We start from the raw sequence: 19,654 nt of genomic DNA, 5'->3' as shown, positions 1-19,654 counted from the left end.
AATATGGTTCTAAACCGAAATGAAACCATGCTAGGATAGCATGTAGCTGCATGCCATGACAGGGGCGGGTGCGTTATGCTTTGGTTGTATCACCAACGCCAAGAAAAACGCCGCCACGCATGAAATACGCCGTGTCGCATTCTGCATAAATAGAACTGACTGGCATCTTCCTTGCAGCAGAGCTAAATTTAGCTTCGTCTCGTGCTGTGTTTTTAGATTTTCTGAAGGGCATGTAAAAACGGTTTGCCCTTTATTCTTTTTTTTGTATGGTGTCCATCGTAAGCGTTGGTTTTCTTTGCCCCATTTTATTTTTCATCATGCGATGACAGCATATGCTGAGCTGGCCTTTTCGTTGCACATATGTGGCAAATTTCACTTTATTTGATGACGGGAATACTTATGTTTCCACCCCCGTACAGGAACATGGTTTGCGGTTACATATCTCCCAAGGCCAGGAATGACTGAAATGCTCTCAATAGTTTGTCTGAAGAGAATGATCAACATTCATAGATTGCTTTTGCCTGCAGAGGTTGGTAGCCTCCCTCTTCTGGGCCAGCGGCAGCTCCACCCTCCGCTTGCTATTGGCAGTGAATTTGAAGGTCACGTGCCTCTCGCTCAGCATCTAGGCTACTGTATCCAGCAAATAACCTAGATAATGCCGTCATCGGTCAAATCCTTAAAGCCGACATCATCTCTTAATACTAAAGGGAGTTTACAAACCTGGCTTTCCCATCAACACCCTAGGCGGTGGGATTCCTCCAGAGGATGTTGCCATGTCCTCATTTACTGACCAATCCGAAGAATCATAAAGTACCTCTCCCTCCTTTCAGATAGTGTCCTCCCGATCCACCAGTGGGGGCATGAATCGGCTGGAAAGTAACAATACACGCTCTTTACAAAAACCCAGGTAAAACCATAAACTGCTCTGGTCTGTTAGGGGCCTCTGCTGGGCTTGATCAGTGATCACAATCTGCCAGTTGCAAACTAGGGCATTAGACCGCAAATTCTCCTGTAGCCCGATGGGCGTGCCTGCATCCTCTGCACCTGGGCCTAGGGCAGGGGACATCCTGTGTGCTGTGACCTCCCTGAACGGCAGGATGGGCCTTGCCGAAAAGACGATGGAGCTTGTCCCTCATACCACACCAGTCAATGCCACTTATTGGGGAAGAGTCTTACACTTCAAGCTTTGGCTATAGATATGCCAGGCATTACATAATCTCTGTCCCTTGTTTTACCATATACTAGCTGCTGCCCACAGCTTCGCTCGAGTGGATTTTGGGATTTGGTACGATAGTTTTCAAAAGACACATGAGCTTTTTGTTCAAACTGTACGAAATATAATGTACAGGTTGATGTCTTTACGTAATAAGCAATGTTTATTGCAGACGTTAGTCGGGGCATATTGGCTACAAAATAAAGATAGTTGTTCCATTGATGTGCATCCAGAAATGTGTTTGTGTTGTAATTAGACAATGAGACTGACAAAGATTACTTATTTGACAACTGCAACCTACAAAGAAAACTATTTGAGTACTTCTTTGTAAACTACATTAGTGGTTCTCCCTTAAGGTGCTAGGATTACCAGGGTGTTCGGTGAGCTCACTCTGGAACAGGCCACGTAAAACTGCCCATGTGAGAAGCAGTCCTCCCTTGGATGAATCCCTGCTAACTTTAAAGTCTGCCCCTGAGATTTGTTGGTGGTCATTGCGAAAGAAAACTTTAAGGGGAGTCTTTTGAATTCAAATGGATATTCTGAAGGTATAAGAGGTATTTGTGGTATGAACACGGACTCCCCTGGCCAGAACCGGTTAGCACCGTTGCTTCAATCACATTTCTGTGGAGGGATTTCACTCGCAATCTGCTGGCATTACAGAATTTAGGAGGGTTGAGGTTCCACAATAATATCACAGGTGCTCCCACTTTGAGAAGTTGGTGTTCAGGAAGCGTTCAGGAACTCAACAGGGTTACAGGCTGCATCATTACTTTGAACCACTGAGGTTACAGATTTGTACTCCATTTGTACTCCTCCGAAAGAATGAATAAGTATCTTATTGATTATTGCATCCGTGCTTTTCTTTGGTGTTAAAATGGCATGCTCACATAACCATTCTGTAGATTTCTCCATTAGATTTTTCATGTCGGGATACATTTTGGATGTGAGGTCTGCTAGGGAATTGATGACTGTGCTAAGGTCGAAAGGGATAACAATTTAGCTATCAAATACAGGATACTCACCGTTAACAATTTTAAGAAGCAGTTCGGAAACTTGATTTATAAATTCGATTTATAATGTGAATTTTTTACTTTTTTTTACATCTTTGGTTTCTGAGATATGGGTATCCTTCTAAAAATGCACCCCCCTTCTTCCTCCCTTTGGGATGGAATTTCCAAAAATCCTTCCTTAGTGGGTGCCTACGCCATGAAAATAATGTACTTACCAAATTTCATGTTCCTAGTTTAAACGATTTGGGCTCGATGTTGATTATTTTAGTATGCATATATAGATAATCAAATTAGTTCTACCCTGGACTCTCTGGTTCCAGTGTACAGCCATTATTCCAGTCTTATGGATGCTATCTTATATAGTATGCAAATTGTTCGTTTTACAATTGCTCGAATTACAATTGACCTTTTCACAATTGAGCGTGTTGTGAAGGTTAATTGTAACATATATGCGGGGGGAAACCCCCCGCAGGCCCCCACCCAACGCAAAACCCTTTATATTACCAAACTGATATATATATATATATGGTCAATTGCGTGTGGGTTTGTGGCGCTAAGCGTTGTTCCTTATGCAATTTCACAGCCTTTCACCAATCTACACCATAATTTGCATAGGTGCATGTTGGGACCCTGTGGACATTAATGGCTACATGGAATTTGGAAACCCCACCCCTTTCCCTCTATTTCACAATGAGTCAAAATTTGTTTGTGGCTTTGTGGCTTGCCGATAAAGACATAAAACCATGTTCACCGGCAAGGAAAATGAAAAATGTATGAGAGGCGACTTGACCCGAGAGGCGATGGTGAAGGCAGGTAGCATTCCAGTTTTTTTTTTAAGGCCCAATAAGAACACTCCGATGACCACCTGGATCTGCGAATCATCATTACAAGGGCCGAAACATCCTGTGTCAACAATATACTCCATAGAAACATCCTGTTGTGAACAACAAAGTGCAGATTATAACTTTTCGATTCTAACCGCTTGCCAATGCTTCCAACAACTGTAAAACAGACTCCATCCAGATATGTGAATCGTTTTGAATATAAATATACCCATTGGATGTACTGAAAGTGGTTGTACTAGCATACATACCCACACAGAACTAATATGATATTTTTTAGAATGTCATTTGCAGTCAAAGCAGTCTTTTACTAACCTTACACTGCATGTGTGCACATTACATAACGAGGCACAGTGTACCCTATGAATAAAATGCAATGTTAAATGTGATATGCATATGAAATTGTTTTTCGGTTGTCATGAATTGTTTACCGTCTATTACGAAATATTGTAAAATAAATGCGAATTTTTTAACATAACAAATGGGTGAGGCTGAGTGCAGCATTTATTCCACAGCTGCACTTGTGTTAGAGGTGACATAAGGTCTGCACACAAGAGGGAGGGGTAGCTATATACTCCTCTATTTTTTTTTTTTTATCGCATTCCAAAAGTTTACAAATGTTTGCCGCATCAAGTTAAATTACTTTTCCAGAGGATTTTTTTGAGATGGTGCATGTCATTGAAGTCGTAAACCATGTTCACCGGGAAGGGAAACAAAACATTTTGTTTCTCAACCAGTCCCGACATGAGGAACAAAAGGGACCTCGAAAACCATGTTTCAAGACCCTCGAATGTACGGTTACCGAGATATTTGCACCGAAACGAACTGCACCCTAATTCTATCATTCAGGGGTTACCTCACACTATTGGTGATATTCCATCCTACCAAGTGAGGATATCATATATATATTTAACCAAAGGAAGGAAAAAAATAAATCGCTCTCAATGTGACATTCTTAATGTATCCTCAGAATAAGGTGCCTAGACACGACCATTTAAACAAATATAGGTTGCATATAATAAACTTAATCCCAAACTAAATTACCTAAAATAAAATTTTTAATTCATATTCCAATTTCAAGCACAAATTCCATAAACATTTAAAAAAACATAAATACATAACAACTACACTTTTTCTGTATCATAAAATGATTCCACCTCACAAACCTACGGTCACAAATAACTTAGTTGAAAAATGTAATAGAAAAACATCAATGTCAACTCAATTGGACTTATTCACCACAGTGTTACAATAGCCCAACTTATATAGGTTTCAGTCCTATATGTAACAAATCACTGGACATTCTTCAGGGTCAGAAAAGTTGTCTTGTGCTTCAAGTGGATCTTTTTCTCATTCCTTTCACACCAGATTTGATATCCAAGGATACATGAAAAACACACATTACTACATGGGCTTCTTTGGTCAATAAATAAACCTAGCCAATCCCTAATCACCTGTAGGGTGGACAGGTATACAATCTTTAATATACCTGTACCAATCGTCTGAAGAGGTAAATATCTTCTGACTTGATAGCAAAGCCAAATCTTGCTCTTCACCTTTCTAGTCAACAGGGAGATTCACTAAGAGCATCAGGTGCCTAAAGACAAATACATACCAATCGCCTTAGTCAACATCCTTTTTTAAACAGCGGTAGTTACATCTAAACGGGAGCAAATACCCCTATAAGAATACCATCTATCCATATGCAGCTCACCCTGAGGTCAAGAACTTTCTCATCTTCTTAAACCAATTAATTCATAGCGAAAAACGTCCACCATCAGTTGTTCTATACTTCATGTAGATCATGTAATATCTAGATGAGAAACAACACCAACAATGAGACGTAGTCAGTTTCAATACTCCATGGATTCAAAAGATCTCTACATGGGTAAACCATCACACGCAGTCCCTTACCTTCATATTAAATAACTGCTGCCTTCAAAACACCCAAGTCTCTAAAATGTCTTTCAATCACAGGTATACACCTCCAAATCCATGGTACATCCTGCTTACATCACTCTCATTAACTCAAAAACCAAAGCTCTGTATGCTCGCAATATTATGCTGACTCAAGCCTATTTTCATACCTTGTGTTACATATGCCGGTTTGAAAACGAGCAGCACAGCTGGTTAGATTCCAACAGAGTGCACATCCTCCCAACGACCCTCCATATAGAAAATGCTTACTCGCGTTCGAACGCCGCACGATGACATCATCACGTTAAATATAGCGCAATGACGTCATGAGTATTTGTAAATACGTTCAGCAATATGTCCTACAAAGTAAAGAATATTATACGTGGGAATTGGAAAAAGATTATGTCTGGGCCACCGCCTATAGTTGCTTTTAAAAAAAGCACCAATATCCGCAATCTGGTTATGAAAAATGATGTCCATAAGACTGTTATTCCTAAAGTTGTGCAAAGTACATTGTGGGGTTGACCTCAAGTGGAGGGACACCATCCTTGTGGAGAATGTGTCATGTGTCCATTAACACGTAAAACTACTTCTGTAAATCTTGATTGAAATCAGAATGGACATTAAAAGAACCCACAAACTGTAAAACAGAAAACGTAATATGCATGATTAAATGTCCTTGTGATTTGTTGTACATTGGGAAAACCAACAGGAAGTGCAAGACTCGTATGATTGAGCACAAGAGTTGTTTAAAAAATCCAACTGAAAAAGCTCCTTTAGTGAAACATTTTGTAGAAAAGGGACACTCATGCACGGATTTTGAATGGTGCATCTTAAAAAAGGTTAAAGGAAGATCACAAGATGAAATCAATAGGAAATTGATTAATTTGGAGCAAAAACCATCTTCCTAACCAATAGCCATGTGACAGGATTAAATGAGAACATTGAGCTGCACAAGTTAAATTAATGGGGTCTTGTTACAGGACTCTGTGCGGTTATATATGCAGTCTTGCACTTAGTTGGTATCATTTACAATATGAAAAAGTGATTAACATGTTGCTATCCATATCGAGAACAAATATTGTGAGATGCAGCATGCAATGATATCAGATACATGACACTTCAGATTTTGGTGTTAATAAGCAGAGTGATAACAGACATTGTTAGATGCAGCACATGAGGATTTCAGGTACATGGCATTTCAGACTTTGCTGACATAAAATATAGCCACTTGTGTTTTCTCCTTGAGCCTTGTGAGAGACCCACTCGGTAATACCTTTTTCACTTGGAGAGGTGCTCGGTGATGTTTGGAGACGATGTTGGCCTAGAAAAATCATTGCCTTAGTTTGGATTTTAATACTTTTAGCATTCATCATTGCAGTACATCTATTGAGATAGGAATTGTTGTATTCTCCATTTTCGCCTGGTTACTTGCTAATAGTAAGGCTAGAGTGGCGCTTTTTACAGATGTAGCATAGCATTTTAAGTTGCTAAGCTACCACGATGCATGACATCATCGTGCTATATTTAACGTGATGACGTCATCGTGCGGCGCTCGAACGCGAGTAAGCATTTTCTATATGGAGGGTCGTTGGGAGGATGTGCACTCTGTCGGAATCGAGCAGCACAGCTGGTTAGTTTTCAAACCGGCATATGTAACACATGGTATGAAAATAGGCTAGAGTCAGCATAATATTGCGAGCATGCAGAGCTTTGGTTTTTGAATTAATGAGTGTTGTAAGCAGGCTAATATAGCTCCGGGGGTCTTTTGTCCTCCCCTGTTTGCGCTTGTGTCCTGCAGGTTAAGATGCAAAACTTACTTGTGTTGTACCATGGATTTGGAGGTGTATACCTGTGATTGAAAGACATTTTAGACACTTGGGTGTTTTGAAGGCAGCAGTTATTTAATATGAAGGTAAGGGACTGCGTTTGATGGTTTACCCATGTAGAGATCTTTTGAATCCATGGTGGATTGAAACTGACTACGTCTCATTGTTGGTGTTGTTTCTCATCTAGATATTACATGATCTACATGAAGTATAGAGCAACTGATGGCGGAAGTTGTTTGCTGTGAATGAATTGGTTTAAGAAGATGAGAAAGTTCTTGACCTCAGGGTGAGCTGCATATGGATAGATGGTATTCTTATAGGGGTATTTGCTCCTGTTTAGATGTAACTACCGCTATCTAAAAAAGGTTATTGACTAAGGCGATTGGTATCTATTTGTCTTTAGGCACCTGATGCTCTTAGTGAATCTCCCTGTTGACTAGAAAGGTGAAGAGCAGGATTTGGCTTTGCTATCAAGTCAGAAGATAATTACCTCTTCAGACGATTGGTACAGGTATATTAAAGATTGTATACCTGTCCACCCTACAGGTGATTACGGATTGGCTAGGTTTAACTATTGACCAAAGATGCCCATGTAGTAATGTGTGTTTTTCATGTATCCTTAGATATAAAATCTGGTGTGAAAGGAATGAGAAAAAGATCCACTTGAAGCACAAGACAACTTTTCTGCCCCTGAAGAATGTCCAGTGATTTGTAACATATAGGACTGAAACCTATATAAGTTGGGCTATTGTAACACTGTGGTGAATAAGTCCAGTGTTTCTATTACATTTTTCAACCAAGTTATTTGTGACCGTAAGTTTGTGAGGTGGAATCATTTTATGTTACAGAAAAAGTGTTTTTTTACTAACTGCACCCTGCCAGGGTGAGGCGGAACAGTGGTTACAACATGCAGAACGGAATTTGAGAGAAACATAGGGGGTCATTACGACCTGGGCGGTAAGGGATACCGGACACCGGTAAGGAGACCGGTGCCGGTAATCCCTTACCGCCCTATTCCAAGGTCCCCTGGCGGGGACCACAAGGAACATGTGGTCTGACCACACGTCCCTTACGGGTCCCGCTAAGGGACCAGGGCGCTAATAACGGGCTTGCAAGTCGCGAGCCCGTTATTAGCGTCCTCCCCATTTCCATTGAGCCCTATTGGGGCTCAAATGGGAATGGGGAATTGTTTGTTCAATGGGGATTTACCGGTCCCGCCAGGGTCGGACTGCGTCCATTGAAAAACACTGGTGCCGGACCCGTTATTGGAGGCAGTCATGGCGCAAATAGCGCCATTACTACCACCAATCTCGGAATGAGGCCCATAGACTGTATACAGACTGGCAAAGCCTTACCTCATGGTGCAGGGAGCTACATCAAGTACGCAATTGCAGGTGTGTAAAGAGCGACATCTATAAGGGTGTACAGTTTGGAAAGCCACACCTTAGTGCAGGGGGGCTACATGAAATATGCAGTACAGGTTAATGGAGGACCACAGCGCAGGGCTACAAAAAGACAATCCAGTAGTTACTGGTAGGTTAAATGAGAGGCGCAGGGCTGCGGAAAGACAATCCAATAGTACAGGTAGGTTAAATACGACACAGCGCAGGGAGATGCGCAGGGCTGCGGAAAGACAATCCAATAGTACAGGTAGGTTAAATGCGTCACAGCACAGGGCTGCGATAAGTCAAATTATATTGTATTAGGGGGGGGTTCACATAATAGCAGTGGATGCAGGCTCAGGTTGGCACACAAGCAAAATGAGGAATTAAACACAGCTCCAGCAAAGCCTTGCCTCGTGGTATGGGGGCTACTTCAGGTGTGAGCATGGTGGACCGGTTTTGAATTGTGCCTTGCCGCACGCAGATAGGAGGTGGATTCAGGTGGAAGAAATGGTGAGGGCTGCGGCCACATGTGGTGGGTCATAGTGTAATAGATGGAAGAAGCGATGGGAGAATGATACTTGGTCTGGGTGGGGGATGTGGAGGTCAAGACCATTGCAGACTGTGCAGCGATACTTAAACGGACAGCGCGCACAGTAACGGTGATGCAGTAGCAGACCTCATTAGTCGAGATTGTGTGGTGTGAACTGATTACCAATGGCAGAACAATCGGAATGTTAAAAACTAGTTTGAGTGAAGAGATTGTAGCGGTGCTATGTCACCTATCCCAGTAGCCATTCTTTTTTCAACCAGGCACAATAATAATGTGAATGAGTTGAAATGTACTTGCTTTGCAAATTACAAAGCAAACATGTTAAGAGGAAGCCAGAATTGTCCCCAAAGATACCTTGATTTATCGGATTTGTTTCCCTTCCCCAACGGACGTAATATTAAAGAAAGGCAACATGCATTCCTTATCACCTGAAAATTCAAATCTATTTCATCTACAAAACTGTACATTCAATGTGCTCCGATAGTTTTAAATTTGAAGAAATATGAATTCATGCAAGTGCACTACTTAGTAACTTACTAATGTAGGTAGACTGATTAATGAACAGGTTGTATGGGCGCAGAAGTAAGACAGTGACATGGAGGGGTCATGGTGATTATTAGAAACTTTTATTCAAGTGCAAAAAGCAAAAGAAGGCCCGCTCTCACCCTAATTCTGAGGGGATTCCCTGCTTCAACAAAAATAACCAGTGCCAGAATGTCCAAATCAAAAGTGCCAATGTCAGAAACCTAGCTCTGTCACTCGCGCTCTAAGTTTAAACTAAATGAAAGGAAGGTCCTTCTAGCAATGGAGTGGTCCTCTTGCCATAGGCAAAAGACAGTCCTGGAATCGTTAGATCCTGAAGTATGGGTGAATATCTCCCTTGAGCGGCATTGTTCAGGTTTCTTGCACAGTTCAACTACTGTTGGGGAAAACTCAGTTTCCAGGTTGTCACTTCTTAGCATTCCTTTTCTTCCTCTGGGTCCGTGACCCTGATGGCAGACCTGATTCCTTTTCATCAGGCAAGGTTGAAAGACAAAGGTGTTTGGAAGTTTTTCTAAACTGAGCTCGGTCTTTGATCCTGGTTGGCAGACCTGGTTTCCTCCCAGCACGTACTGCAACGAAGAATAGCTCGGATGCACTCCCAAACTGTGGCGTGTCATACCTACTTGGTTTACTCACATGCCAGGTACTGCACTTATTGTATATCACTTTTACAGTTCTCTTTATATGGATTCAGGTTCCAGACACTCACTGCGGGTTTCCGCCAGTACCCGCTAAACTTGGTTCAGTGTTCTGCCAAGTATTGTTCAATTGGTCATGCTTTCTGAATGTCTTTGGTTTTTTAATAGGACCCCAGACTCATTCATGTGGTTCTTTAGGCTTACTTGCCTCCTTGAATTGACTTTGCCACTTTACAGGGCCCCCTGCACCACCCTGTTAATTGGCGTGCCTGAAGTGCTGGTCCACGATGTTCTCGGGACGTCCCGTGCACCTGCCATCTGCGCATGCTTCCTTCTCTCGTCTTTGGAGGCTCCAGCCCGTCTGCTTCTTCCTTGTCGGCGTGGGACCGCACCTCCTTTGCTGCGGACTTCCCGCGATGCCAGGAGTGTCTTCCTTGCCGCTCTCAGTGCCATCACTGCACACTGGACCTGCTTGGCAGCGATTTCCTTCTTGCTTGGCTCCTCGGTCTGCCTTTCCCCGAGTGTACTCCGTCTCGCCGTTCCTGCAGGGCAGGCTTGACACTTTGTCAAGTTTTACTTTGCTTTTAACTCTGCTCCTTCCAGTCTGCTGTCGAGAACCACTAGAATGTGCAAAGTGGTTATGCTTGGTACTCTGTATTGCTCCAGGCCTCCTTCTCGTCCCAGTACTGATTGAGTTATGATGTTATATCTCACTAGACATCTTCCTCATTTCAGTACGCTCTTCTTCTGTTTTACTACATAAATACATGGCATAGGAGGGTAGGGATGGAGAGGGAGGAGGTGAAGGAGAGGTTGAGGATGTGATAGGGATATTGCGTCCTCCTTATATAGTCATCACTTATCCCATAGGGGATTTCCCCTACCATGACATCCATCCACTGAGTACCACCCCCTGGGAGAATATCTGATAGCCGTCTCACCTCCCTGGCCTCATGGTAAGGGGCTCCTCCTTCGGAAGCAGTGACGACATCCTGGGATTCGTCACAACGTACTTCCTTTCCATCTATGTAAGTATTACGAACTGGATTGCAAATCAAGTTGGACAAAGAAACCATGTTCATACATATATATTTGTTTACAAATCTTGTCTGGAACCACTATCAGGGTGATATGGGGGTAGTTCACAACCAGCCCACTAACTAAATCTTCTTTGAGCATGTAATTCATCTGTGAACGAGGGCACGGGAAGACAGACTCTTCAGCCCAAGGACTGGTGCTTCCCTCAGCAAAATAAATATATATGCACACATGTCCCCTTGCCCAAGTTTACAAATTAAATGTTTCCATGATTAGTTTGGAAGATGTCAAAAACATTTTAAGTGCAGCATAGAGCAACAACGATTGCCCCATAAGCTTTGAAGGCATTAAGCATTAAGCTTCATGTTGGGTTACATCTTGGGTGAAAGGGTTGGGTTTCTGGCTACTTAGTTTGTGTTCCCTGTGTGTGCTGATAACATAATCCCTGTATGCGTCCAACACGGGTCTGTGGGTGATGTGTCAATAATGGCACTAAATGGGGAGCCACATGCATCAAGACTCTCTTCTCTGACTGGCAGGGGCAGCCCAGAGAAGATGCATTATCTCTTCATTTTAGCCCCAGAACCTGAAGGTGCTGTTGGACTACAGTAGACCAGATGAAGACATTGATCATTTTGCAAAATATGATCTTGAGGTTAGTCCCGATCTGGGCCAGTCACACGATCTCTGTCGTTTCCTATGACAAACGCCAGCTGCAGCAGTCCTTTGTGAGACTGATTTGGAAGGAAGCTGTTTCACAGGAGAAGACATGGGCAGCACAAAGCGGCATGAGTGGTCAAAAGTGTGTAAGTCAATCAAGGCTTCCAATATGGCCTGCAACCATGTGGCCACATTGAACCCTACTTCTAAAATGAAAGCACGTACTGATCAAATTTGATTCTGCCTGGTGTATGATCTCTTCTTATATACGTGTTGACGGGGGAAACATTTCTTCCTAATACTCTTATGTAACTGGAGTAAGAGAACAGGGGTGGTGATGGATATTTGGTTGCCTTCATTGGTAAGTGGAGAAAGGGGCATATGACTAACATGGATTTCTTTGTTTCAGAGATGAACGGAATCAATCTATCATCGTAAGTGGGGAATCTGGAGCAGGGAAAACTGTCTCTGCCAAATACGCAATGAGATACTTTGCTACGGTGAGCGGCTCTGCCAACGATGCCAATGTGGAGGAGAAGGTTTTGGCCTCCAATCCCATAATGGAGGTAGGCTTGGAAAATTATCCTTTCTCTTTGCTTTTATTTCCACTTTTTAACAGTCATTTGTATTTGATCATGAAACATGATCCAATACCACACGAAGAGCTATCGAATGTATCATGCACCGATTACAAAATCTCCACAAAAAAAGTACATCTTTTGATAGGTCCTTTGTAGGGTGGAAAGTAATGCAATGAACATACATGTGTTGGTAGTATCGAAATGTATGTTAACTGCTTTGTCCGAGGGCTTGCCAAATTATTTTTTTTGATCTGCTAACCCTAAACCTTTCACGGTTTATTCATACAATTCTTTTGCTTGTAAAAAAATTGAATCTTCAAATTAGGGCACAGGTTAGGGCATTAGAAACACATAGCTGTCGACTACACAAACTATTACTGTGTTTTCTTCTAATTTCCTATGCAGAAATACATTTACAAAAAATGTATCTTAATCTATTTACCCACATTAGGTGTTACATGTAGCTGCAACATGTGGTGTTTTGGCCACTTCCAGATTTTTTCATGGTAAACCTACAGAATATAAAGCAGAATAGTGGAATTCAGAAAATGGAGCCTGTCAGAGCAAACTGTGTGCATGGGGGATAATGTGTAAGCAGTACAGTGACCTACGGTAAGCATCTTGGTGTGCTCAGATGTCTGTAAAAAGATGGTCCGTGAAATAAGGGGAGGAGTATCATAAACACAGTAACTTAGACGTGCAGCAAATGCAAGTCTATCGGCAGATTATGCTGCAGTGGTTGAGATTTGACGGATCACAATGTTTTGGTCAAACCAAAAAATATTGAACTCTGCAGACATTTGGGTCAAAAGCAAAATCATGATGTTATGCCACTTGCTTTAAAATATTTGTAATTATTTTGATTGAAGGAACTGTACACAAAAAAGAACAAGTTACTTACCAACTGGTAACGTTCTTTCGACTGAATGTTCCTCCAACGTATTCCTCATCTTAGATGTATTCGTCCAGCTTTGGCTGCTTCGGAAATTATTTCTGGGCAGAGGGCGCCGTGCGTCTCGAGTCAAGGTCCCTCGAAGGCCTCCGTCGAGGGTGACGTCATCGGGTATACAAGTAGCACGTGCGGCACCCGTTGGCCTCATTCTGATTTTCCCCCTTTTGTTCTACTGTATAGAAAGTGCAGGTAGCCAGGTGTCAGCATTGCGAGAGTTGAAGTGGTAATAGCCCCGGAAAATCTACAGAGGGGTAGGATGGGAGGGCGATGAGGAATACCTTGGAGGAACATCCAGTCGAAAGAACATTACCACTTGGTAAGTAACTTGTTCTTCGAAAGGATTGTGTCATCCAACGTATTCCTCATCTTAAATAGACTCCCAAAGCAGTGTAAAGGTTTTTTGGAGGAGGGAGTAGAATTTTAACATTATTATATATTTTTTTATTTTCTTTAAAAAAATATATATATAGCTGAATACAGCACTGCTTTACCAAAAGCAAGCTCTTTAGAAGCATCCAGATTGTAGAATATAGAAAATGTGTGCAGCGAAGACCAAGTCGCCGCATCACAAATAGATTTGATGGGAACACCTCTTTGAAGGGTTGTTGAAGAGGCTATGCATCTGATTCAATGGGCCCTCAAGCCTTCTGGTGGATCTTTGTACGCCAATCTGTAGCATTCTGAGATGCAAAGCACAATCCAACGTGATAGGGTTTGTTTTGACACTGATTGGCCCAACTTCCTTCCGGTGTAGCCAATGACAAGTTGATTGTCCACTCTAAGCTTGGAGAGCCTAGAAATGTAAAAGCTTAGAGCTCTTCTCGGGTCCGGTCTGTGCAATCTTTCCTCCTTCTTGCTGGGATGAGGTGGAGGATAGAACACAGGCAGAATATATTCTGATTCAAATGGAAATCGGACACAACTTTAGGTAAGAAGGAGGGTTTAACCCTCATCCGTGTGGAACACAGTATAGGGTGGCCCAGTAGACAGTGCCTGCAACTCGCTCACTCTTCGTGCAGATGTTAAAGCAAACAAGAAAACGGTTTTCAACGTTAGTAATCTTAATGGACATGTGTGCAAAGGTTCAAAAGGGTCACACATCAAAAACTTTAGAACCAGATTAAGGTCCCAAACTGGGACTTGGAAAGAAGGAGGAAACACATTGGTGAGTCCTTTTTAAGAATTGTATTATCAAAGGAATTTTAAAATAGGAACATTCTTCCGAAGAGCGCTTGACAATGGAAAGCACTGCAAGATAACCTTTAATGGTCCCAACATTGAGACCTTTATGTGCCAGTGATAAGAGCAAGGATAACACTTCTGGGATAGAACACAGAAAAGGATCCACATTCTTTTCCCTGCACCAGTTGCAAAACTTCGTCCAGCGGCAACGGTACAAAGATTTTGTTGCTGGCCTTCTTGCCGAAAGCAACACCTCCATGATGTCATCTGGAAGCCCCAATCCTTGTATCTCAGCCTTTCAGATACCAAGCATAAAGGTTGAGAGTCCTGACCTCTGGATGGAGAAACTGGCCCTCCTTTTGTGAGAATAGGTCCTCTCTCTGAGTAAGACGTAACCGAGGGCAGATGGACATATCTAGAAGGTCTGTGTACCACGTTCTCCGGGCCCAATCCGGGGCAATTAGGATCATGTGGTTTCCGAACCATCTTAACTTCCTGATGACTTGAGGAATGGCAGGGATCAGAGGGAACGCGCATGGCAGTGGGAAGTTCCACTCCACCACAAACGCATCCCTTAGGGCTCCTCTTGGAGCTCAATTCCCTTGAGCAATACCTTTAACACTTTTGGTTGATTGCGGTCGCAAGCAGGTCTACTTGAGGGGTTCCCCAAAGGGCGAAGATCTCCTGAAGGACTTCCTGAGGAAATTCCCGCTCGTGGGACATAGTACTCTGCCTGCTCGGAGCATCCCCCATCATATTCTGGCTAGATGAACTGCCGACAAGGAGATTCCTTCCCAATTTGCCCAATACCTGAGCCGCATTGCCTCTGCACAGAGGTAGTGACCCTACACTTCCTCTTTTGTTTAGGTAATGCATGGCCACTGTGTTGTCTGTCATTATCAGGACATTTTTTTCCCCCTTACAGATGGCAGAAAAGCCTTCAGCGCTAGTCTGATTGCTCTAAGCTCCGAAAAGGTTGATGTGTAGTTTGGACTCCGATGGAGATAAACGACCGGTGATTTTCAGATCGTTGGCATGAGCTCTCCGCCCCATGAGTGAGGCGTCCGTCACTACTGTAATCTCCAGCCATGGTTGCCAAAAATGTTCTTCTAGGATGTTCTCTGTGCAAGTCCACCACAGAAGATACTGCCGAACCTTGTTAGGAATATGAAGGAGATCTGTCATTTGTCCTGAGAACTGGGACCATTGAGTCTTTAGGGCCGATTGAAGGCATCTCATCCTCAGGCGTGCTTCAGGCTCTAGGAAAATGCAGGATGCCATGAGGCCAAGCAACCTCAAGAAGTCGTAGGCCTGGAGATTTTGGGCATTTTGAAATTTGGAAACCATCTGAAGAATGTCTTGATCCCTCGACTTGGGAGGCGAGCTCTTTCCCAAGGATGTGTCTAATACAGCCCCTATGTACTGGAGCTGTTGGAAAGGTGTCATTTGTGACTTCTTGAAATTGAGGGAAAAGCCCAGTCTGTGGAGGAAGTGGCAGGTGACTTTCAGATGATTCAGGGCCTGCCTGGTAGAACGCGCCCTGATCAACCAATCGTCCAGGTAGGGGTAGTCATGAATACCCCCCCTCTCCTGAGGTGTGCTGCCGCCACTACCATCAACTTGGTGAAGACCCTTGGGGCGGAGGTCAACCCGAATGGTAGGACTCGAAACTGATTGTCGCCAACCCCGAACCTCCAGATATTTTCTGTGCTTGAGATGGATTGCACATGAAAATAAGCATCCTGAAAGTCCAATGACACCAACCAATCCTGAAGTTGAAGGGCCTGAAGGATCTGCAAAAGAGTAACAATCTTGAACTTGTCCTTCCTGAGGAGCTTGTTCAAGCCTCTTAAGTCCAAGATGGGTCTCAGTCTTCCGTCCTTTTTGGGAATCAAAAAATCTGGGGAGTACCATCCCTTGCTCCTCTCCGCTACAGGTACTGGTTCCATAGCACCTTTCTCTAGCAGGGTTCAGACTTTCTGCTGTAGGATCGGGTCTGGAAACTTCAAAGAGCGGTGGATTGCTTTGAGGTTGCATTAGAAAAGGGAGGCAGTAACCTTGGGCTATTATTTCTAGAGCCCAAACATCTGAAGTAATGGCTCACCATTCTTGCAGATGCTGGAACAGCCTGCCTTCCACAGGTGTCTTGTGATGCAAGTCCTCAAAGTGGTTTTGTGGCGGTTGCTGCGGCTGCTGATGGTAAAGAAGCTGCAGCTGGGGCTGGCTTAGCATATTTGCCTCGTCCGCCACGAGTGGTTTTTCTCTGGCCTCTTGGACTGGCCATTCCTCTCGCCTTTCCATATAAGGAGTAATAACGATAGAATCATCCCCTCCAAAATTGTCCTGATTCACGAAAAGGCTGAGGTTGCTTAAAAGCAGCTCCTAAAGATTTGGCAGCCGCTTTCGAGTTCTGCAACCTCTCAAGGCTTTTGTCAGCCTTGTTGCCGAAAAGGTGAGACCCGTCAAAAGGCATGTTCAAAAGACGGTTTTGCACGTCTGGTGCGAAACCCGACCTTCGCAACCACGCAAATCTGCGTATCACTGTGCTAATGGCCATGGACCTGCTCACACTATCTGCAGTGTCCAAGCCAGACTGAAGGGATTCCTGCATGGCCTCCTTTCCATCTCTAACGATGGCTAGGAATCCTTCCTTTTCTTCCCCTTTTGGTATGTGCTCCGCCGCCATTGCAATGCACTCCCACAGAGTGTACGAAAATGTTGTCAAGGCACATGTGGAGTTGGCCGATTTTAATGCTATACTCCCAGCTGAAAATACCTTGCGTGCCCAACCACATACACACTTGTCCCTATTCGGAGGGATGGAAGGGTACAACACCTTATTTGATGTAGCTGTGGCTGCCTGAACCACCAGACTCGCGGGAGTGGGGTGTTTGAACATATAGCCGGGGTCGCTACTAGAAGGGTGGTATTTTGATGTGAGGGACTTATTCACAGGACGAATTGAGTCCGGGGTCTCCCAATTTTTGGCCACCCTATTTTGTAAGGCTACATGGAACGGCAAAATCGGATCTTGGGTGGGGCCATGATCCGATATCAGTCAGGTCATCCTGGATGAACTGAGTTGGTGGTCCAGCCCATCCTACATAATCCACCACCTTGGTCATCAGTTGTCTGCATGAGGGACTGGCATGTTCCACTGGTTCTGGTCTGCCAAATTCTGTCTCAGGTGATGTGGCGAATCGCGCAAGGAAAAATTTGCCACAAATTGAAATTCTGAAACGTTTTACACGTGTGAATTAGCTTTAAATTGTTTCCCACTTGGACTTTGAGGTTTCAAATGTTTTCTTTTGACTAAATGATTATATGTGATTGTGTGCAACTCTTCAAAGCGGCTCCCATAGGAATTTATAATAATTTAAGTATTTTTGACCACATTTGTTGTTTTTGCTCAGTCAATTCCAAAGACAATTTCAAAGCCATCTGACAGCTGAAAAGTCAATTCCGTTTTTCTCTTGGGTTGAAGGGGGATGGTGGGAGTGATATTCTGTTTGATTTGTGCTATTCCTGAATACCTGCTCTCTCCTCACATCTATTTAATTGCCTATTGGGGGGTTGAGGGTTGTTGCAGGGGGAACCCCTAACTATAGTGCCATCTGTCCAAACCAACACAAGTATTCTTTTCTGTGCTGCATTTGTTTTTGTGCTCATTACTTGATTCCTAGTGTATTAAAATTATTGCTCAATGTTCTGTCACCTCATTGGTGATTGTTGTGGACCTATTAAAAGATATTGTGATTAAAATTCTAAATACATAAATAAACATTTACCTTTGCAAACTAGCCTAATTCCTGGTTCAGTGCGACAGGGGGGGGTGGGGGGGGGGAAGAGTCTCAGGAGAAGGGTGTGATATGAGTGGTATGCCATTCAGAATATTGAACTTATAGATAAAATAAATAAGGTTTTCATTTGTGCACTACATGCTGGGCGTGACTTGGGTGTGTGCCAAATTGACATCACTTACACCTGAATGAAGGGTGATGCCCCTAACAAAACTTCAACCAAAATGTGCTTAATAGACTTGTTCTATTCATTATCGTTCCTGAAAGACTTATTCACATGGACTCTTTGTGCCAAGCTGCCTTTTCACAGGCCCTCTGCTTTCTAGTGTATGCCTAGTTTGGGTTCACTCATTTTTTTGCAGAGCGGAAGCAGTCGGTGAAGTTGGATGTCATTATTTTGTACCTTGCTGGAGTGCAATGCTTCCTAGAGATCGCAGCAGTTCTTACTGCGTTTATCTGCCTTTGACTCTCCAGGGCAGTGCAGAGTACAGGGGCTAACATGATTGCTTTGAAAATGATACAGCGATGTACCTGATATTCAACCATTCCAAAATGAGTTTGCCAGTTTCTGGAGGCTTCAACTAGTTAGTAATTGGAGGAGAGATAAAGCCGTAAAAATTGATCACCACAAAACTTGAAGCACCTCTTCTAGGGCACAGCCAACTTTAAGACCTGACCCCATCAACTCCCAAATTATTTAGTCACTGAACATTTTTCCTAGAAACAGGTTATTTATCTTGGGTGATTTTCTCGCTGCTCGCAGATTTAAATCTCAAGTGAGAGGCATTGTTAAGGGTGCTCTTTTTAAGCAACCCTCCTTTTGATAGAATTTGCTCTTCGTTGCTGCTCTTCTTTCTTTCAGTGATTTATGCAAGTTCGTTGCATAGTGCTGTACCGAATGCAGCAACTGCAGTGTCTGCAAGATGCTGCAGTGTCATCTCTAGCATGCAAAGTCAGCAAACAGTGCCCTGGTTAACATGCTGTGTATGACCGGATCTGTGGCAGGGCATCCACGTTCCCATACTAAAACAAGGTCATGTCCCTTCGTAACAAAAGGATAACTTACATACAAACCTTTTTTCTGTATTCTTCCCAAAATCAGTCCCAATGCGTTTCGTGGCAATCCTATCCGTGAGGTGAACTGCTGTAATAAGGTCAATTTAGTTTAGGGAAAGCTGTTTCCTAACCTGTGTTTCTAGTTCTGTAAGTAGTTGGGTAGGTGAGCCCCGCTAAACCCGCTAATAAAGTCCCTACTTGCTTTCCTACCAAGCACATCAGGGATGTTGCGGGATAATGTTATTAGATATGCCAACAGTCATTGATATCAAATTTGGATCCCATATACACTGATTTTGCATTATGGTGTTCCCCATCACCAGTAATACACCTTTTTAAAAATAAATATGTGTGCCTTTTTAAATGGAAATCTATTGGCAATAGTAAGATTGCATTTAGGCATCACTTCTTTATGGTTGCCAAATAAACCATTTTCAGGCTTATTTTAATTGGTAGAC

The 19,654-nt window shown here is 43.1% G+C and overlaps 1 protein-coding gene across 1 annotated transcript in view; it reads left to right on the top strand.

Annotated features, from left to right (window-relative positions):
• MYO5A (myosin VA) overlaps positions 1 to 19,654 on the top strand; it is a 937,291-nt gene that overhangs the window by 378,105 nt on the left and 539,532 nt on the right. The window contains exon 5 of the mRNA XM_069624847.1: positions 12,035 to 12,191. Coding sequence (XP_069480948.1) covers positions 12,035 to 12,191 — 157 coding nt within the window. The remainder of the gene's footprint in view (positions 1 to 12,034; positions 12,192 to 19,654) is intronic.

Source organism: Ambystoma mexicanum, chromosome 11, assembly GCF_040938575.1.
Source record: "Ambystoma mexicanum isolate Mex_15411 chromosome 11, UKY_AmexF1_1, whole genome shotgun sequence".
NCBI classification, from domain to species: domain Eukaryota; kingdom Metazoa; phylum Chordata; class Amphibia; order Caudata; family Ambystomatidae; genus Ambystoma; species Ambystoma mexicanum.
This window is presented reverse-complemented; position numbering and strand designations above follow the sequence as displayed.